Source organism: Sus scrofa, chromosome 4 (genome assembly GCF_054392235.1).
Source record: "Sus scrofa isolate SSC_HxYL_T2T_F1_AM1 chromosome 4, Sscrofa_HxYL_maternal_Yorkshire_Landrace_v2.0, whole genome shotgun sequence".
Classification (NCBI taxonomy): Eukaryota; Metazoa; Chordata; class Mammalia; order Artiodactyla; family Suidae; genus Sus; species Sus scrofa.
In genome coordinates, this window is record NC_139386.1 from 104,195,502 (window position 1) to 104,212,632 (window position 17,131).

General features: G+C 39.3%; 1 protein-coding gene across 4 annotated transcripts in view; it reads left to right on the forward strand.

Moving 5' to 3' along the window:
- RNF115 (ring finger protein 115) overlaps nucleotides 1–17,131 on the forward strand; it is an 82,982-nt gene that overhangs the window by 12,889 nt on the left and 52,962 nt on the right. For 2 of the 4 annotated variants that reach the window (XM_085023129.1, XM_085023130.1), the window contains exons 2-4: nucleotides 8,663–8,721; nucleotides 9,621–9,671; nucleotides 13,184–13,226. Coding sequence is in view for 1 of the 4 variants with exons in the window: in XM_003481472.5 (XP_003481520.1) it covers nucleotides 8,663–8,721; nucleotides 13,184–13,226 (102 nt within the window). In the remaining 3 variants the exon portion in view is untranslated. The remainder of the gene's footprint in view (nucleotides 1–8,662; nucleotides 8,722–9,620; nucleotides 9,672–13,183; nucleotides 13,227–17,131) is intronic. The other 2 variants (XM_085023128.1, XM_003481472.5) reach the window with 1 other exon arrangement.

Here is a 17,131-nt window from a genome sequence, read left to right on the forward strand (position 1 = left end):
ATAATCAATTCCTTGAAATATAAGAAGAAAGAGAAAATAAGGCATTAAAACCACCCTTTCGCTTTCTCTCTTGTGTTCCAAGTGCTTTGTGTTCTCCTGTGCTGTTCATCTAAATGGGTAAGCATCATGGGGAAGCTGTACTTAGGGAGTTGTCCCTGATTCAGACTGTTAATGGTGAAGAATATTTTTGCTTGTGATTATTTTTAGATGAAACAGGCTGTGGAAGTTGTTCAGTCAAGCGTACCTGCTACTGAGTGTCTTCACTGATTTGTACGCAGTAAACTTTCAGATTCTAGGGGAAAGCAGCTTTGTTTGGTGGAAATAGATAGGTTCTTGTTTCCAGTGATTCTAGGTAACTTAGGCCTGTTATACTTTTCTTTTACAGATAGGATTATGGGAATGACCTAATGAAATTTTTGTGTAAGACTTAGTGTCTGTGGGGACTACATATATTGGCAGTATTTTTTGGGGGGTGGGGGGGAAGGGTTGCTATGAAGATCCACAGTGCCAGACATAAATAATGGGCTCTTAATTCTCCAGTATCCTTGGTTTTGCCTTCCTCTTCTCCCCAAACCCGTTGTTATTAAAATTTGAAACTCTGTTATCTGAATATATCCGGATGATACTAAGGCCAAAGCCTAGGTGTGGGAGGAGTGTAGTGGGAAAGACTGTGTTTGACCCTTTTACAGATTCTCTTTGATTCATGGATATTCCCCTGAATTGAAGTTGCCTTACTTCAAGTTTTCATTACCTTTAAAAAAATTAGGAAAAATTAGAAGTGACCCAAGAGATAGATACTTAAAATTAATCTGGTTGTAATCTCAGTATAGGGCATGACTAAATTGTGATTATGCGTATGAAAATATAGCCAAGTAATTGCATTATATTCTGTCAGGAGAAAGGATGTGTCTATTAGAAGTTAGTGTGGGAATTGTGGATCAGCAGTGAAAGAATAGAAAAGAAAGTCAGAGGCAAACATATGCTGTCTTCTTTCTGCTCAGAGGAAGAGGAGTCCCAAGTCATTGATTTTGAGGATCTGGTTTATGTCATACTAGAAATGGATATATTAGGCTATCCTAGCATGATGACACAAGCTGTATATCTGGTTGCATTACTGCTCTGATTCTCTGCTTGTTCAGCAGGTGATTATAAGATTATAATTTGAAATAACCATAATCTCTTTATTTATTTATTTATTGTCTTTTTGGGGCCGCATCCATGGCATATGGAGGTTCTCAGGCTAGGAGTGGAGTCAGAGCCTGTGCCAGAGCCACAGCAATGCCAGATCCAAGCCACGTCTGTGACCTACACCACAGCTCACAGCAACGCTGGATCCTTAACCCACTGAGTGAGGCCAGGGATTGAACCCGCAACCTCATGGTTCTTAGTTGGGTTCATTTCCACTGTGCCACAACGGGAACTCTGCTATATTTATTAAATGTCTACTATCTATAATGTGCCAGTCACTGAATTAGGTATTTTGCAAACATCTTAATCTTTACAGTAATAACAGCACTGAAGCAAGCATCTGCATTTTACAGATGAGGAAATTTAAGTTTCAGAAAGGTAATGTGACTTTCCTAAGACCTTATAACTAATAAGTAGAGACCTGAGGTTAGGATTCAGGACTCTCATTCTGTAACTCTTTCTTTTATGCCATAATAATTTTCAGATAGATTTATTTACTGAGGAAAACTATGCTGAATAGTAAAAGTAAATAAATGATAAAAGTAAATAACTGGTAACTTTTTCATTGGAATTAAATTGGCATTCTGGGTTTTATATATATATGGCCTCTGAATTTTTTAAATTTTTTTTTTTTTTGTCTTTTGTCTTGTTGTTGTTGTTGTTGTTGCTATTTCTTGGGCCGCTCCCGCGGCATATGGAGATTCCCAGGCTAGGGGTTGAATCGGAGCTGTAGCCACCGGCCTACACCAGAGCCACAGCAACGCGGGATCCGAGCCGCGTCTGCAACCTACACCACAGCTCACGGCAACACCGGATCGTTAACCCACTGAGCAAGGGCAGGGACCGAACCCACAACCTCATGGTTCCTAGTCGGATTCGTTAACCACTGCGCCACGACGGGAACTCCTGAATTTTTTAAATTTTTAAATTTTTTTTGGCTGCACCCACAGTATGCAGAGGTTCCTAGGCCAGGGATCAAACCTGAGCCATGGCAGTGATGATGTAGAATTCTTTTTTTTTTTTTTTTTTCTGTCTTTTTGCCTTTTCTAGGGCTGCTCCCTCAGCCTATGGAGGTTCCCAGGCTAGGGGTCTAATCCGAGCTGTAGCCGCCGGCCTGCGCCAGAGCCACAGCAATTCGGGATCCAAGCCGCGTCTGTGACCTACACCACAGCTCATGGCAACGACAGATCCTTAACCTGCTGAGCGAGGCCAGGGATTGAACCCACAACCTCATGATTCCTAGTCAGATTTGTTAACCACTGAGCCATGATGGGAACTCCCATGTAGAATTCTTAACTGCTAGGCCACCAGGGAACTCCTGAATTTGGTTTTATGTGACTCTTCCTCTAGACAGATCTTCTCTAGGAGCTAAATTAGACTTCTGAGCTTGTAAGATTGAAGGTTTCAGACCCTGGGTTGTGTGTTCATCAGGGTAATGCACCCTTATAAGGGAAGGAGGGGGCTGAGTTTCCCAAGGCCTCATTTAGCCTTGCCATAAACTTTTTCTTTCAATCCTCAGCAATATAGTTTGTTTCTTTCTCTAAAAGAATAGTTATTTTCAGTCAATGTAGTATAATGAAAATAGAGGCTTTTTTTTGTTTGTTTGTTTGTTTTTGCCTCACCTGTGGCATATGGAAGTTCCTGGGCCAGGGATCAAATCCAAGCTGTAGCTGTAACCCATGTCATAGCTGTGGCAACTCCAGGTTTTTAACCCACTGCACCAGGCTGAGGGTCGAACCTGCAGTGCCACAGAGACAGTGCCAGATCTTGACCCTCAGTGCTGAAGTGTTGGATTCAAGAAAGACCAAGATTCAAAGCTCTTTTCCATCCCTTGGGAAATTTTCTGGTTTTCTGTTACTGCCTTAAAAAGAAATCACCTCAAAATTTAGTGGCTTAAAACAATATTTTTCATGTTCTCGTGGATTTACAGTGTTCAGCTGGTCAGTTCTCACTTGGGGTCTTTCACGCATTTGTGGTCAGATAGAACCTGGATATGCAGCCATCTGAAGGCTCTCCGGGGATAGACTTTCAAGATAATTTTTCCCTCTTAGAAGAGCAAATCCTTGTCTGTCCCAGTGCTCCTCTACGTGATCTCTCTCTGTCCAGTAGAATAGCCCAGACTTTTGTGTCTGCTTAGGGCTTAAAGACTCAGGAAGCCGAAGCTGTTAGAAATGGCCCACCCAGTATTTCTATAGGTAAAGAAATACCCTGCCTCTGCCAGATTCAAAGAGGATGAAGGGTCACATTGTAGAAGAACATGTAGGTTGGGAGATGTTGTTGGGGCCATCTTTGGAAAGTCATATCTGCTACAGACAACTTACTTCTTTCTTATGATTTACTTCATGTTTGTATCTGTGAAATAGAAGTAACTGTTTACCTCGCAGAGTGGTTGGGAGGAATAACACAATGTCAGGCACATCATAGGTGTTTGATAAATCGAAGCACTCTTTCTCTTCAATTCTCTAACATAATAGATTATTTCTATTTTGCTCTTACTTTGGGTCACAGTTCAGTACATAGCATTTTCTCGACCTATGTTTCTCAGACTGTTGTAACTTAAAACAAAAGTCTTTTTCATGGAAAATTTCAAACATATCAAGAGTAGAGAGGATAGTATAAGAAACCCATGTATAACAGCTTCAGTAATTATCATCTGGTGGTCAGTATTACTTAATTCGCCTCTACCCTTACTCAGCATCCTGTTTCCAGATTAGTTTGAAGCAGTTGCTTTAATTTTTGAGTCTTGAGTGTGAAGGAGTAGGGAAATTAGGGGGAAAGTAGTGACTAGTGTGATTCCAGAAGAAGAATGGTGGAATGCTATCAGACCTTTAAAAAGAAATCTAGAAACTGGAGTTACAATATCTTTAGAATGTTATTTTGGGCTTTTAGGCTTCCAAGAGAATGATTTTCTCAGGCCAGACTTTTGTTCTGAGGTCATAATACTAAAGTATGTGAGAGACAAGTGTGCCTTTTTTATTTTGATAATTATGGGAAATGATGAGCTTGTGGATTCTAAAAACCTCTCTATTTCCTGCAATGTTGATTTTAGGAGGGATAGTTCATAGCTGACAGATTTGTTCTATGATGACCAATTCCACTATTTTATGGAGTAATCCATTTGCAGAGCATTTTGGTTTTCTTCCCTATAATCAAAATAGAATTATTTAGAAAGATTTGATTGTGCTAGTAAATGGAAAGAGCATGTAGTGACAGGAAGAAGCCCATAGTACTTCTATAATTTGGTTTATACCTCTGAGGTGTCTTATTCTGTGCAGGAGCTATGGTGGCTGACAGTCTTGTTCCTAAGAACCATGCCTGGGGTTGTGAGGAGAGGACTTGCACATTTCTCTGTTCTAAATCTTGCTTCAGCTCTTTTTTTTTTTTTGTCTTCCCAATTATGGTATCTGCCTTTTGAAATGAATTTCTCTCTACCACAACTCTAAATCATCGAAAGCTCAGTATCAGTATGGACGACCCTTTAAAGACCTTCATCTCTACTCCACTTTAACCACCTACTCCCACAACTATCTTGGACTTTGTGATCACCCAGAAGAGTTATACCTCTGATAGAGGCTTCACTATCCCATGAACAGGCCACAACTTGTTAAGCTTCCAGCTCTTTTAATTCCTTTCTTCCACTCCAACTGTTCTCTGATTGTATTAGATTCTGGTACCTTAGCTTCTAGTTGTGAGGTGTATGGCAAGTAATTTCATGTTCATTTATGGAGTAAATATTTATTGCATACCTGTCTGTCTGAGGGATATAGTGGTGAACAAAACTAACGTGGACCTTGCCATTATGAACTTAAAGCTTACTGAATCATGACAGACATTTAAAAAAAGTATTAAACACATAATTACAAATTGTGATAAGTGCTATAAAGGAATGAACAGGGTGCTGTAGGAGGACATACCAAGAGGAAGCTACTTTAGATTAGAAGATGAAAAAGGGGCTTTCTGATATGACATTAAAAGGGAGACTTAAAGGACTAGAAGTTCCTTGCCATGCAAAAAGTTAGAGGAATAGTGTTTCAGTTGTAGAAGCAGTATGTGTGAAAGTGTGGAGGCAGAGATGAGTTTGATGAGTTAGAAGAATTGAAAGAAGGCCTTTGTGACTGAAATTCACTGAAGGGAGGGAGCTTGTAGCCTGAAATGAGATTGGCACATTGCACAGAGACCAGCTGAATCAGGGCCTTGTAAGTCATGTTTAAGAGCTTGATTTTATTCTAAGTGTTATTAGAAATAGTTAAGTTTTTTTTTTCTTTTGTCTTTTTAGGGCTGCACATTTGGAAGTTTCCAGGCTAGAGGTCCAATTGGAGCTGTGGCTGCTGGCCTACATCACAGACACAGCAATGCTAGATCCAAGCCATGTCTGTGACCTACACTGCAGCTTACAGTAATGCTGGATCCTTAACGCACTGAGTGAGGCCAGGGAGAGACCTGCGTCCTCATGGATGGTAGTCGGATTTGTTTCCACTGAGCCATGACGGGAACTCTTAAAAAGTTTTAAATGGGAAATGATGTCCGTTTTATCTTTTTAAAAAGATCATTCTGACTTCAGTATGCAGAACAGATAAGAAAAGGCTAGAAGAGAAGCAGGACAACACTGAATAAGAGGGAAGTTATTCAGTGTCTAGAGCCATTGCTGGCTTGGGTTAAGATAGTATGGCGCATGGAGTTCCCGTCGTGGCGCAGTGGTTGACGAATCCGACTAGGAACCATGAGGTTGCGGGTTCGGTCCCTGCCCTTGCTTAGTGGGTTAACGATCCGGTGTTGCCGTGAGCTGTGGTGTAGGTTGCAGACGCGGCTCGGATCCCGCGTTGCTGTGGCTCTGGCGTAGGCCGGTGGCTACAGCTCCGATTAGACCCCTAGCCTGGGAACCTCCATATGCCGAGGGAGCGGCCCAAGAAATAGCAACAACAACAACAACAACAACAACAAAAAAAGATAGTATGGCGCAGTGGGCAAGGGGTAGATGTGAGAATGTATTTGAGGTAGGAGTGCCAGGATTTGATGGTTGGATGTGGAAGGTAGCAGAGAGGGAGGTGTCAGGAATGACTCCTAGGTTTCCAGTATGAACAAACTGATATGCTACCTCTTGAATGGTGTGTGTGTGTGTGTGTAAGACAGGAAAGGAGCATGAGAGAGAATACGTATGAGGCTAAGTGAATCTGGAATTTAGAAGAGTGGCCTGGGTTGGAGGTAATACATTTGGGAGCTGTTCCATATAGGGGATACTTATTTATTTTTATTTTTATTTTTTTCATGTAGGGGCTATTTAAAGCAGTGGGAATGAGTGAGAGAACAAGAGAAAAGAGTTCCCATCGTGCACAGTGGTTAACGAATCCGACTAGGAACCATAAGGTTTTGGGTTCGATCCTTGTCCTCGCTCAGCAGGTTAAGGATCCGGCGTTGCCGTGAGCTGTGGTGTATGTCGCAGACATGGCTCAGATCCTGCATTGCTGTGGCTTTGGTGCAGGCTGGTGGCTACGGCTCCGATTTGACCCCTAGCCTGGGAACCTTCATATGCCACGAGAGCGGCCCTAGAAAAGGCAAAAAGCCAAAAAAAAAAAAAAAAAAAAAAAGAAGAGAAAAGAAAGAGAAAGCTCTGTAATGGTGACAAATAACATTTTGTAATTAATTTTTTTTTCTTTTTAACTTTAGACATTAGGATAAAGATTAGCTTCCTAAAGTCAATCTCCCTTGCTTTCAGATAAACTCTTAGTGGGAAAGAAAGGAATGGAAGGATGGAGGGATGAAGGATAGAGGGGCTCAGGGATTAATGTGGTCTCCAGATTACTTCATTTCTGAAGTAGTTCACTGTGTGCACATTATGAGTATTTCTCATCCTTCATATGTGTGATGGAGAAAAATTTGAGAGCTTTTAATGCGCAGGGTAAAGTTTGGTTATCTGATGTTTTCCCCAGTCTGGTTCCAGCCTGCCTGTCCGCACGCATCATGCCATTCCCTTCCAGCCTCCTTGCATGCTGTATTCTATTGTTAGGATCTTTAACCCATGATTTCCTTTTTTATTATGCAATTGGACTAATATTTTGAGTCTGTGTTTCAGACAAAGCTTTCCCTGACTGATTCTTTCAGGCAAATATTGACAAGTATTTGTATCCCCAGTGTGCATTGATTAAAACAATTCTTTTATTAACTTTTACTCTTGTTTGCATTAACTGTCTTGTCACCAAACTAATCTCCTTGCCAGAAAGGATTGGTGTTTTTTTTCTTCATATCTCTTTTAGGAAAACCATTTGACTGTTTGTTACCATTCTGACTATCTTTGTTTGTGTAGGCAGATCCAGCTTACATTTTCTTCTGATAAGACAAATTTGGGTTTAGAAAATATAGAACAAGAAAAATAGTTGAAAATGTCTTTCCCAGATCTGCTTTAATAGGTAATTAAAATATACCTTTAAAGACTATTATAAGGCAATCTCCAGAGTATATTCTTTCTTAATAGCCCCAAAGCTTGATATTATTTATTTAAAAGAACTATGCATGGTACTGGAAGAAATTGAAACTGATCCAATGGAATTGTTCTGATTTGAATTAACATTTTTATAGAGTACTTGAGAATACTAAGCTTTATTTGAAATCATTGATAATCAAAAGTTAGATTAGAAATATTGTGAAACTTCACTGTAAATTCCTAGTCTACAAATTGATTATTCTGTGATCATTTATGTCTTGTGTATGTACATAGTAAAAATAAAAAGCCAGTTGCAGTTGCAGTTTGGATCCTAAGTTGCTGCGGCTGTGGAATAGGCTGGCAGCTGCAGTTCCAATTCGACCCCTAGCCTAGCAACTTCCATATGCCATACCTGGAAAAAAAAAAAAAGGCAGTTTCTGTACCCATCAATACTCTTTTACTGCTCTGATATATCTAGTTGAGCTTTTTCATTAGATTTGAAGAGAAAATTAGATAATGAATTGATTCCAGTTTTTTTTTTTTTAAATCAAAGTAAAAAAAAGTCTTTGACATTCTTCCTTTCAGCTTTCGGTGGGAACCATCTGCAGATGTCTCATGGAATTCTTTTTCTTTTTTTTTTTTTTTGTCTTTTTAGGGCCACATCTGCAGCATATGGAAGTTCCCAGGGTAGGGGTCCAATTGGAGCTACAGCTGCCAGCCTACAGTCAAAGCCACAGCTTGTGATCCAAGCATGTCTACGACCTTTACCACAGCTCATGGCAACACTGGATCCCTAACCCACTGAGTGAGGTCGGGGATTGAACTTGCATATTCATGGATACTATTTGGATTCATTTCTGCCGTGCCACAACAGCAACCCCCCCCCCTTTTTTTTTTGAATTCTTTATTTGCTAGAGTATAACAGAAAAAACTCTCCTGAGAATCAGGAGGTACATATAACATTTCAGAGCATTAGCTGTGTATTGGATTTTATTCTGAAATGATATACTTAGCTTTCTAGTGAAAGACTTTTATATTTCTTCCTTTCTTTTATAGGAATATATTTGTCCCAGATGTGAATCAGGATTTATTGAAGAAGTGACAGATGATTCCAGGTATTGTACAATTTCATGAATATATCAGTCATTCTGTTATCAAAATTATTTCTCTCACTGTCGACTGAGTGAATAGAAAGGAATTTGTTTTGTAGTTTTTACTCTCTGTTAAGAAAGAGAGAGAAGAAAAGTGGCAGAGCAAAGGGGAAGAAAAATGGGGAAATTTGGAAAAGATAAACAAGCTATGCTAGCCAGGGAAACTGAGTTATTATCTTGAGGAAGGCTTGGGTCTCTTGCTATTAATTAGGATTATTGTCAAGCTTATGCCTTTTTTTTTTTTTTTTCTTTCTAGGGCCTCACTTGAAGCACATGGAAGTTCCTGGGCTAGGGGTCGAATCAGAGCTACAGTTGCTGGGCTACACCACAGCCACAGCAAGGAGGGATCTGAGCCGCATCTGCAACCTACACCACAGCTCATGGCAATGCCGGATCCTTAACCCATTGAGCGAGGCCAGGGATGGAACCCACAACCTCGTGGATACTGGTTGGGTTCCTTACTGCTGAGCCACAACGGGAACTCCCTTATGCCATTTTACCACTGTAATATTAACGTGTTGTAATGCTTGAAATTGGCTCTTGTTGCTCTTACCGATGGTATAAAAACCTATAAAAAGGGGAAATATTTCTAAAAGGGATAATATTATATATTACTTCTTGGTTAATATGAATAAAACTGAAAGCTTAATGAAAAGTAGAATAGTGTTGATAGGATAGCCTTTTTTGGGTAAATGTAATAACGTATGTGTTCTTTCGTGGCTATCTGGTTAAACATTGGTTGGACAATTGAAGAAGTACTGATTAGATAAAAAGAATCTATAATCTGAAGCTTCTTTTAATCTTGGAATGACTTTGGGGATTTTAATAGCAGTAAATAATTCCTTTACTGTTGCTGTTGGCAGAGTATAAAGTTGAAGGTCCCTTCCACACCAAGAAAAACTACACATTTTACAGTATGTACAATTAATTTAACTATTAATGATCAGTGATTATACATATAAATGAACTGGAGCTTCTGGATCAACATATGGCATGGGATCTACATTGGTATGAACACTTAAATGTTGATCCAATAACCTTGGTTTTAATTAACACAATACCAAATCTAAACCTGTAAGATTGGCATGATAGCAAAATTAGCAGTTTTGTGTGGATGGCATGCTAGCTTTGGATAGCTTTTTATTTGTGCTTTTATAATTGCATCAAATACTTATTTCAAGCAGTTATGCTTTGCATATATTAAATAAAGAGCATATTGGCTCTTGGGGGATGATTTTTTCCTAAGTTTTAAAATAGTAATCCTGGTTTCTTTAGCTCTGTATACATAGTGTGGTTATAAATGATGTTAGTGATTAACTGCGGGTTGAATCTTTCCTAGCAGGGAACTGTGGATTCTGTAGATCTTGTTCTCACTTGACTTAATTCTTTTATTTATTTGTAAGTTAAAGATTGTCCTGTACAGTTACCATTGATAGCAGGTACTCAAATGCAAAGATTATGTCTTTTGAAAAAAATCAGTATTTTATTTTATTAAAAATTTTTTTTGGGGGGAGTTCTTGTCGTGGTGCAGCGGAAACGAATCTGACTAGAAACCATGAGGTTGCAGGTTCGATCCCTGGCCTCGCTCAGTGGGTTAAGGATCTGGTGTTGCCGTGAGCCGAGGTGTAGGTTGCAGACGTGGCTCGGATCTGGCGTTGCTGTGGCTCTGGCGTAGGCCGGCAGGAACAGCTCTGATTAGACCCCTAGCCTGGAAACCTCCGTATGCTGCGGGTGCGACCCTAAAAGGACAAAAGACCAAAAATAAAAATAAAATTTTTTTTTTTGTCTTCCATATGTACCCGTGGCATATGGAAGTTCCCAGGCTTGGGGTTGAATTGCCGGCCTACACTGCAGCCACAGCAATGCAGGATCCAAGCCTTGTCTGAGACCTACACCACAGGTCAGGGCAACGCCAGATCCTTAACCCACTGAGGGAGGCCAGGGATCTAACCCACATTCTCATGGATACTAGTCAGTACTGTTACTGCTGAGACATGACAGGAACTCCCCGAAAGATCAGTATTTTTAATAGTCGAAGAAATCTTTTTCTTAGATTAGTGTCTTAGAGGTAACATGATATTCCTTTCTATAAAGTTCATAAACATTTGCTGATTTGAATACTTAGCAATTACAGTGGTAAGTAGTGGATGACAGAAATTAATGAGGGGAAGTCCTTACATGTAAATATTGGATAATGGTTTCCATTTGCTATAGACATTCATCTAGAGGGGCATCTTTTAAGTTTTCTTCAACTTTGCAACATTTCTCAGAACAACGTGATTGTTTTTATTATCCCTTTTCTATGATTAACCCTATTACTTGCGCTCTTTCTTTTTTTTTTTTTTTACCTCATCAGGACATGCAGAAGTTCTCAGGCTAGGGATCGAACTGAGCCACAGCAGTGACGATGCCAAATTCTTAACACCTAGGCCACCAGGGAGCTCTAGCCCTATCAGTCTTAAAATACAAAGGAATATTAAGGAAAGGGAATGAGTGAGTTTCAGGGGTGAAAAGCCCCAAAAGATAGAGTGGATAGCTTTAATTACAAAGGATATTTGAGTCCCTGAAACTATATATATAGTAAAGGCAGGAAAGAGCCCTGGAGGCCTATCTAGGTTTGAGCAATAAAACGGATACACAGTGGTAGTTCTCCCCCCCCCCCCCATTATTTATTTATTTAGCGTAGATGTACTGGTACCTTTGGGCTTGTTCTACATTTGAAGTGTTTTTTGCAAAACAATTTTTTTTTGTCTTTTTTATTTTTTTGCCATTTCTTGGGCCGTTCCCATGGCATATGGAGGTTCCCAGGCTAGGGGTCTAATCGGAGCTGTAGCCACCAGCCTACGCCAGAGCCACAGCAACTTGGGATCCGAGCCGTGTCTGCGACCTATACCACAGCTCACGGCAACGCTGGATTGTTAACCCACTGAGCAAGGGCAGGGATCGAACCTGCAACCCCATGGTTCCTAGTCGGATTTGTTAACCACTGCGCCACGACAGGAACTCCCGCAAAGCAAAACAATTTTTAACTTTTTTTTTTTAGTTGTACCTGTGGCATGTGGTAGTTCTCAGGCCAGGGACTGAACCCCCGTCATAGCAACGACTCATGCCACTGCAGTGACAATGCCAGATCCTTAACCCACTACTCTGTAAGAGAACTCCAAGAATTTTTAACTTCTGAAACAAATACAATTGTTAAATGGTTTCTAATTAGAGAATAAGGCCTGAGAATGATGATACAGAGAATGGCATTGGCTTTGCTTTTTCACTTTTGGTTTCAGACTAACCAGGGTGTGTTTGTTTCCCCAGTGAGCTAAATGCAATGCCTGAACTGATATTTGTTATTCTGAAAATGAAAGCTATTTGTAGTAGTTTGGACTTTATCATTGGGGTGGGTGCGTGCATGTTTGTGTGTGAGTGTGTATACATTTGTGCACTTGCGAGCATCTCTTGAGGTAAAAGAGACATCCAGCAGTTCTTCTGATTTTCTTTTTTCTGTCCTCTTTCTGCCAAAATGTGTTAGCCAGTTTCCTCTCTTGGCAGATTTCATGGGGACAGTGGGATCTGATATTTCTTCCTTGCCTTAGGGAATACGTTTACACACATTATTAATTCAACAATTTTTATTGGTACGGGATATGGCATTGCAGGGTTTTCAGAAGTGGTGAGTGCTCTGTGTAATGGCTGATATGTAATAAATGCTGTACATATATTTGTGGTATTAATAAAATACAGTCTTTACCTTCTGAATTTATATTTACTAAAGGACGTAGAGGAGTAGAAATGGATGAGACAAATTCTAGATATTTATAATATAGGTCAAATTTAGAATCAAAGTCAGAGTGCAGAGGGGTGTGGAGAAGTTTTATTTGGTTGTTGAGCTTAGAAAAGACTTAATGGAGGATGGGCCCTGAAGAGTAGGTAGGGTAATCAAAGAATAAGATAAACTATCAGAAGAAGAAAAAATATTTATTGAGCTCTTTTATAATATGCTCTTATAAGACCTCTTACATTACTACATTTAATCATTCTCAGTAGTCTCAAATGTTGTGTTCATCTGGTGGTTGAATGGTTTGTTAGTGAAATATTATTTTGAGTATCTTGTTTTATTTCTTAGCCTCTTAGAATAAATGTTTTTCTGCTAGGTCAGATTTGACTTGCATTGCTAGCTGTGGGTCCTTCTTCTCTGTGATAGCCCCTATCACCAATTTTTCACTTGGTTTACCTTTGATTTTGTAGTTTGTTATAATATTTTTTATAGATTAATCCACATGCCAGTTCTTCATAATTTCCTTTTCAGTGTCATGTGGGATGAGTTATTTTTCCTTACTGGGATTTGTTCTCATTGTACCATTCTATATTTAGCTTCTGGGAGGGAAGCTTGCTCCTTGGAATAGAATCTCTACTCATTGCTTTTTCTCCTCAGTTTTTTAGGTGGTGGCGGCAGTACATCAACACATTTTGCAGAGGTAAGTTTTCCTTTGGCTGTATAGTTTCTTAAGGTAGTGAGTGGATGTTGAAACTGACAGATTTTCACTTTCCAGTGCAGCAAAACATTAGAATATATAAGAAAAATTTGGGCCAGAGTAGCCCTAGAAATATTTGTTTTTAGCAGTTGGAACTTTGGCATGTTACTTTTGGTAAACCTTTGACTAGGAGAGAGCTATGCTGCTTGAAACCTAGTGGTGTTTTCAATTCGGTTTTCTGCTTCTTCATTGTGTATATGATGTGAGAATAAAATCTTGTGTTGTTTTTGAAATAACGGTATTGCAGACTGTCAGTGGCGTGACAGCAAAGTAAAGAGCAGGACAGGATGAGTTGTAATTGAATTCACAGTGAGGCAGAGTCTTCAGTTTTACACAGAGGTACTGGTTTCTAGAGGTTACCTCTAATGAACATAGTAGTTTGGTAAACTAATTGGAATTTGGGGGCTGGATTAAGGATAAAATATTTACTTGCCTTCCAGGTCTCAAGATGGAACCTGTAATTAATTTCCAGTTCTTTGTATAATGCAGCATCCATATTTTTTGGGAAAAAAAATCTTAATTAGGATTTGAAAAAAGGCATTAATCTGCATCCTTGATACCATTTTATATTAAACTCAGAATAATTTTCTTTTTTCATTTGATCCATTGACTTAAAATATTTTTTGACCATTTTAACCATTTTTAAGTGCACAATTTAAGTATACAATTTTAAGTGGCATTAAATACTCTTGGTTTGTAATTACTTAGAGACTATATCCCACAAGGGACAGACCAGCTCTGTCTACAAAAAACACTGGATTGCTTTTGCTCCTATTGCCATACAACTTGGTTGGCTCTAGAAAGCTAACAGATACTAAAAGAAAAAAAAAACAAACCAAAACTTAAATCATACTATCAGTTTCTTTGTGTTTCAGGATCATTTTAGTCCTTTCTGGAGATAGTTCAAGTACCTGGAGAACTGGCAAAACTTTTTGGTATTTATTTGTGTGTAAATTAATACTGTATTTGCAGTGTATATGAAAAGTGGTATTTAATAAGAAGCCCATAAAACCCTAAGCTTCTCTCCATTATCTTATGAGAATTATCTAAAGACCTGTAGCTCCCCAGATTTTTATGTTGTTAGATAGTCAAGAAACTTGATGAACTGTTTGGGTAACAGTCTTATTTTTTAAGGGCATTTTCTTTTAGTTATGGTCTTTGGTTCTTAATATCTAGTATTACGCTTTTTTCTTAACTGTGAACTGCCTAGGTACCTGGGTTGGTTATTGGGTTCAAAGCAGATTATATCTTTGAACTTCCATTTTTATTTTCTCATTTTGGTGGGTGGAAAAACACTGCTTAAAATGTATTCTGCCAGCCAGGCCTAGAAACCTTTTTGTTTTAGTATGTTTTTTCCCCTGTGTATTCTATTCCTGATGATACAGGTTGTCACTTGTTTGTTATTCCTTATTGTCCTTGTGTCTTTATTCCTGATAATACAGATTATTACTGGTTTTGCATATGCAGAAGAAACTTTATCTGATTTTCCTTAGTGTTAGTTCTCTTTTAGGAGGTAGAAATACCTTGATCTGTCAGTTTTATAGATATGACTCACCAGGTAAGAGATGCATTAAGAAGAAAAATAAATATATATAGTCAGTTTCCTAACTTTAGTAATGCTAAATTTGACACTGACTGCATGGGTTATCCTTCAGGTGTTAAAGTAATTTTGCTTAGTCATACCCTATGACTTCATGTTCTTTAGGGTTTGTAGCAAGGGCATGGTTATGCCCAGTTTTCACTGAAAGAATATTTGAGTTGTCTCTTTTTAAATGATATTTTGCACTTAAAAAGTAGAAAAAAAAATCTGTCTTTATTATAGAAGTTGTCAGAGATTTTTAAAAATCAACTAAGAAGTATACATGGAAGGCACCTCCAGCGCTCTGCTAGAAGTAGGGGTGAGAACCAAATGTCAAGCTTGTCTTGCCTGCAAGGAACTTATAATTTCGTTGGGAAGCAAATGCAGACATAATGAAACAAATATGAAAACAAGAAAGAGTGTGCAGAGCATAAAATAAACTTTCTGTGGGATCTGTGTAACGAGTACAGTAGAAGGAGAGATTAGGTGGGTTGAAGTCTTTTGGGAAGACTGAAGTCTTTAGGAAAAGAGACATATGCCTGAATCCAAATTGCCTGAGTTTAAATCCTGGTCCACAACTTACTGGGTCTGTAACCTGGGAAAAATTGCTTAGAATTTTCTGTGCCTCTGTTTCTTCCTTTGTAAACTGGGGAAAACAGTATTACCTACCTCAGAGTGTTGTTGTGAGGATTAAGTGAGTTGATATATGTCGGGCAGGTAGGCCATGTAGTGATTGCTTAATGAATTTAGCTTTTATTAAGACTTCATGGAGAAGGTAAAACAAGGCTTCAGGTACCTTAAAGGGTAGGTGGTATCTTAAAGAGCCTTAAAGGGTAGGTGGAATTTAGATAAGCAAAAAGGTGAGAAATACTATCTCAACCTAGTATTCGTAGGCTATAAGGTTTTATATCCATGTCCCTGGAGGAAAAACTTAGAAAATTATAAATGGAAACAATATTTTTCTTTTCCATATTTCATTTGGTAATTTCAGCAAAGGCTTATGCACAATTTTGCTGTTTTTCTTCAACCGGAGTTGTTTGTACAATGAAGGGGTTATTTTCTTTTTCTTTCTTTCTTTCCTTTTTTTTTTTTCTCTTTTAGGGCTGCACCTGTGGCATATGGAGGTTTCTAGGCCAGGGGTCAAATCGAAGCTATAGCTGCCAGCCTACGCCACAGCCACAGCAATGTGGGATCTGAGCCGCATCTGCCACCTACCCCATAGCTCAGGGCAATTCTGACCCCTTAACCCACCAAGGAAGGCCAGGGATCGAACCCAGGTCCTTGTGGATACTAGTCAGGTTCGTTAACCACTGAACCACAACGGGAACTCCTAGAGGTTATTTTCTTAATTAGCATTTACTAATATCTGAATTTTTAAAATACTAGGTATATTAGAAACTTAGTCCAAGCAAAATTTCTTTCTTTTTTTTGTGTGTGTCTTTTTTTTTTTTTTCCGGGGTCTCACCTGAGCAGCATATGGAGGTTCCCAGGCTAAGGGTTGACTTGGAACTGTAGCCGCTGGCCTACACCACAGCCACAGCAACGTGAGATCTGAGCTGCGTCTGCAACCTATACCCCAGCTCATGGCAACCCTGGATCCGAAACCCACTGATTGAGGCCAGGGATCGAACCTGCATCCTCATGGATGCTAGTCAGATTCATTTCCGCTGAGCCATGATAGGAACTCCCCAAGCAAAATTTGTGACAAAATCAGTATTGATTTTTTTTTTTAAGTGGGTTGGGGGCGGGGAGATAGGGAAAGTGGATGAGGATGGAGGAGGGTTGCTGGTTAAATGGGAATTGTTTTGAGTAAAGTGTGAGGGTCAATGGGAAAGTGAATCTTAAAATGTTGCTAGCAGATGGTAGAGACAGAGGACATAACTATACTGAGGTCCCTGTTGTGATAACCTGGGAATTGAGCCCATGGCTGTCTGAGGGTTTTATTGATGACTTGAAAGCTTCTGACCATGACCTGATGCCAATGAGACATCTGATCTGAAAGTCTCAGCTTACCTGAATAGATCACTTCAGTGCAAGAGTGGCTGTGGCTGCTATCTCAGATTAGCAGAAAATAAGGTAGATGACTTCCTGGAAAAAGGACTCCCATGTATGCAAGAGGGCAGGGTCCTCTGAGCAGCCTGATTTATATTTATTTAAATAACATTTGTTTTGGTACATATGCAGCATTATAATGGCAGTGAAAGTATTAGGAGTTCCTGTTGTGGCCCAGAGGAAACAAATCCAACTAGTATCCATGAGGATGTGGGTT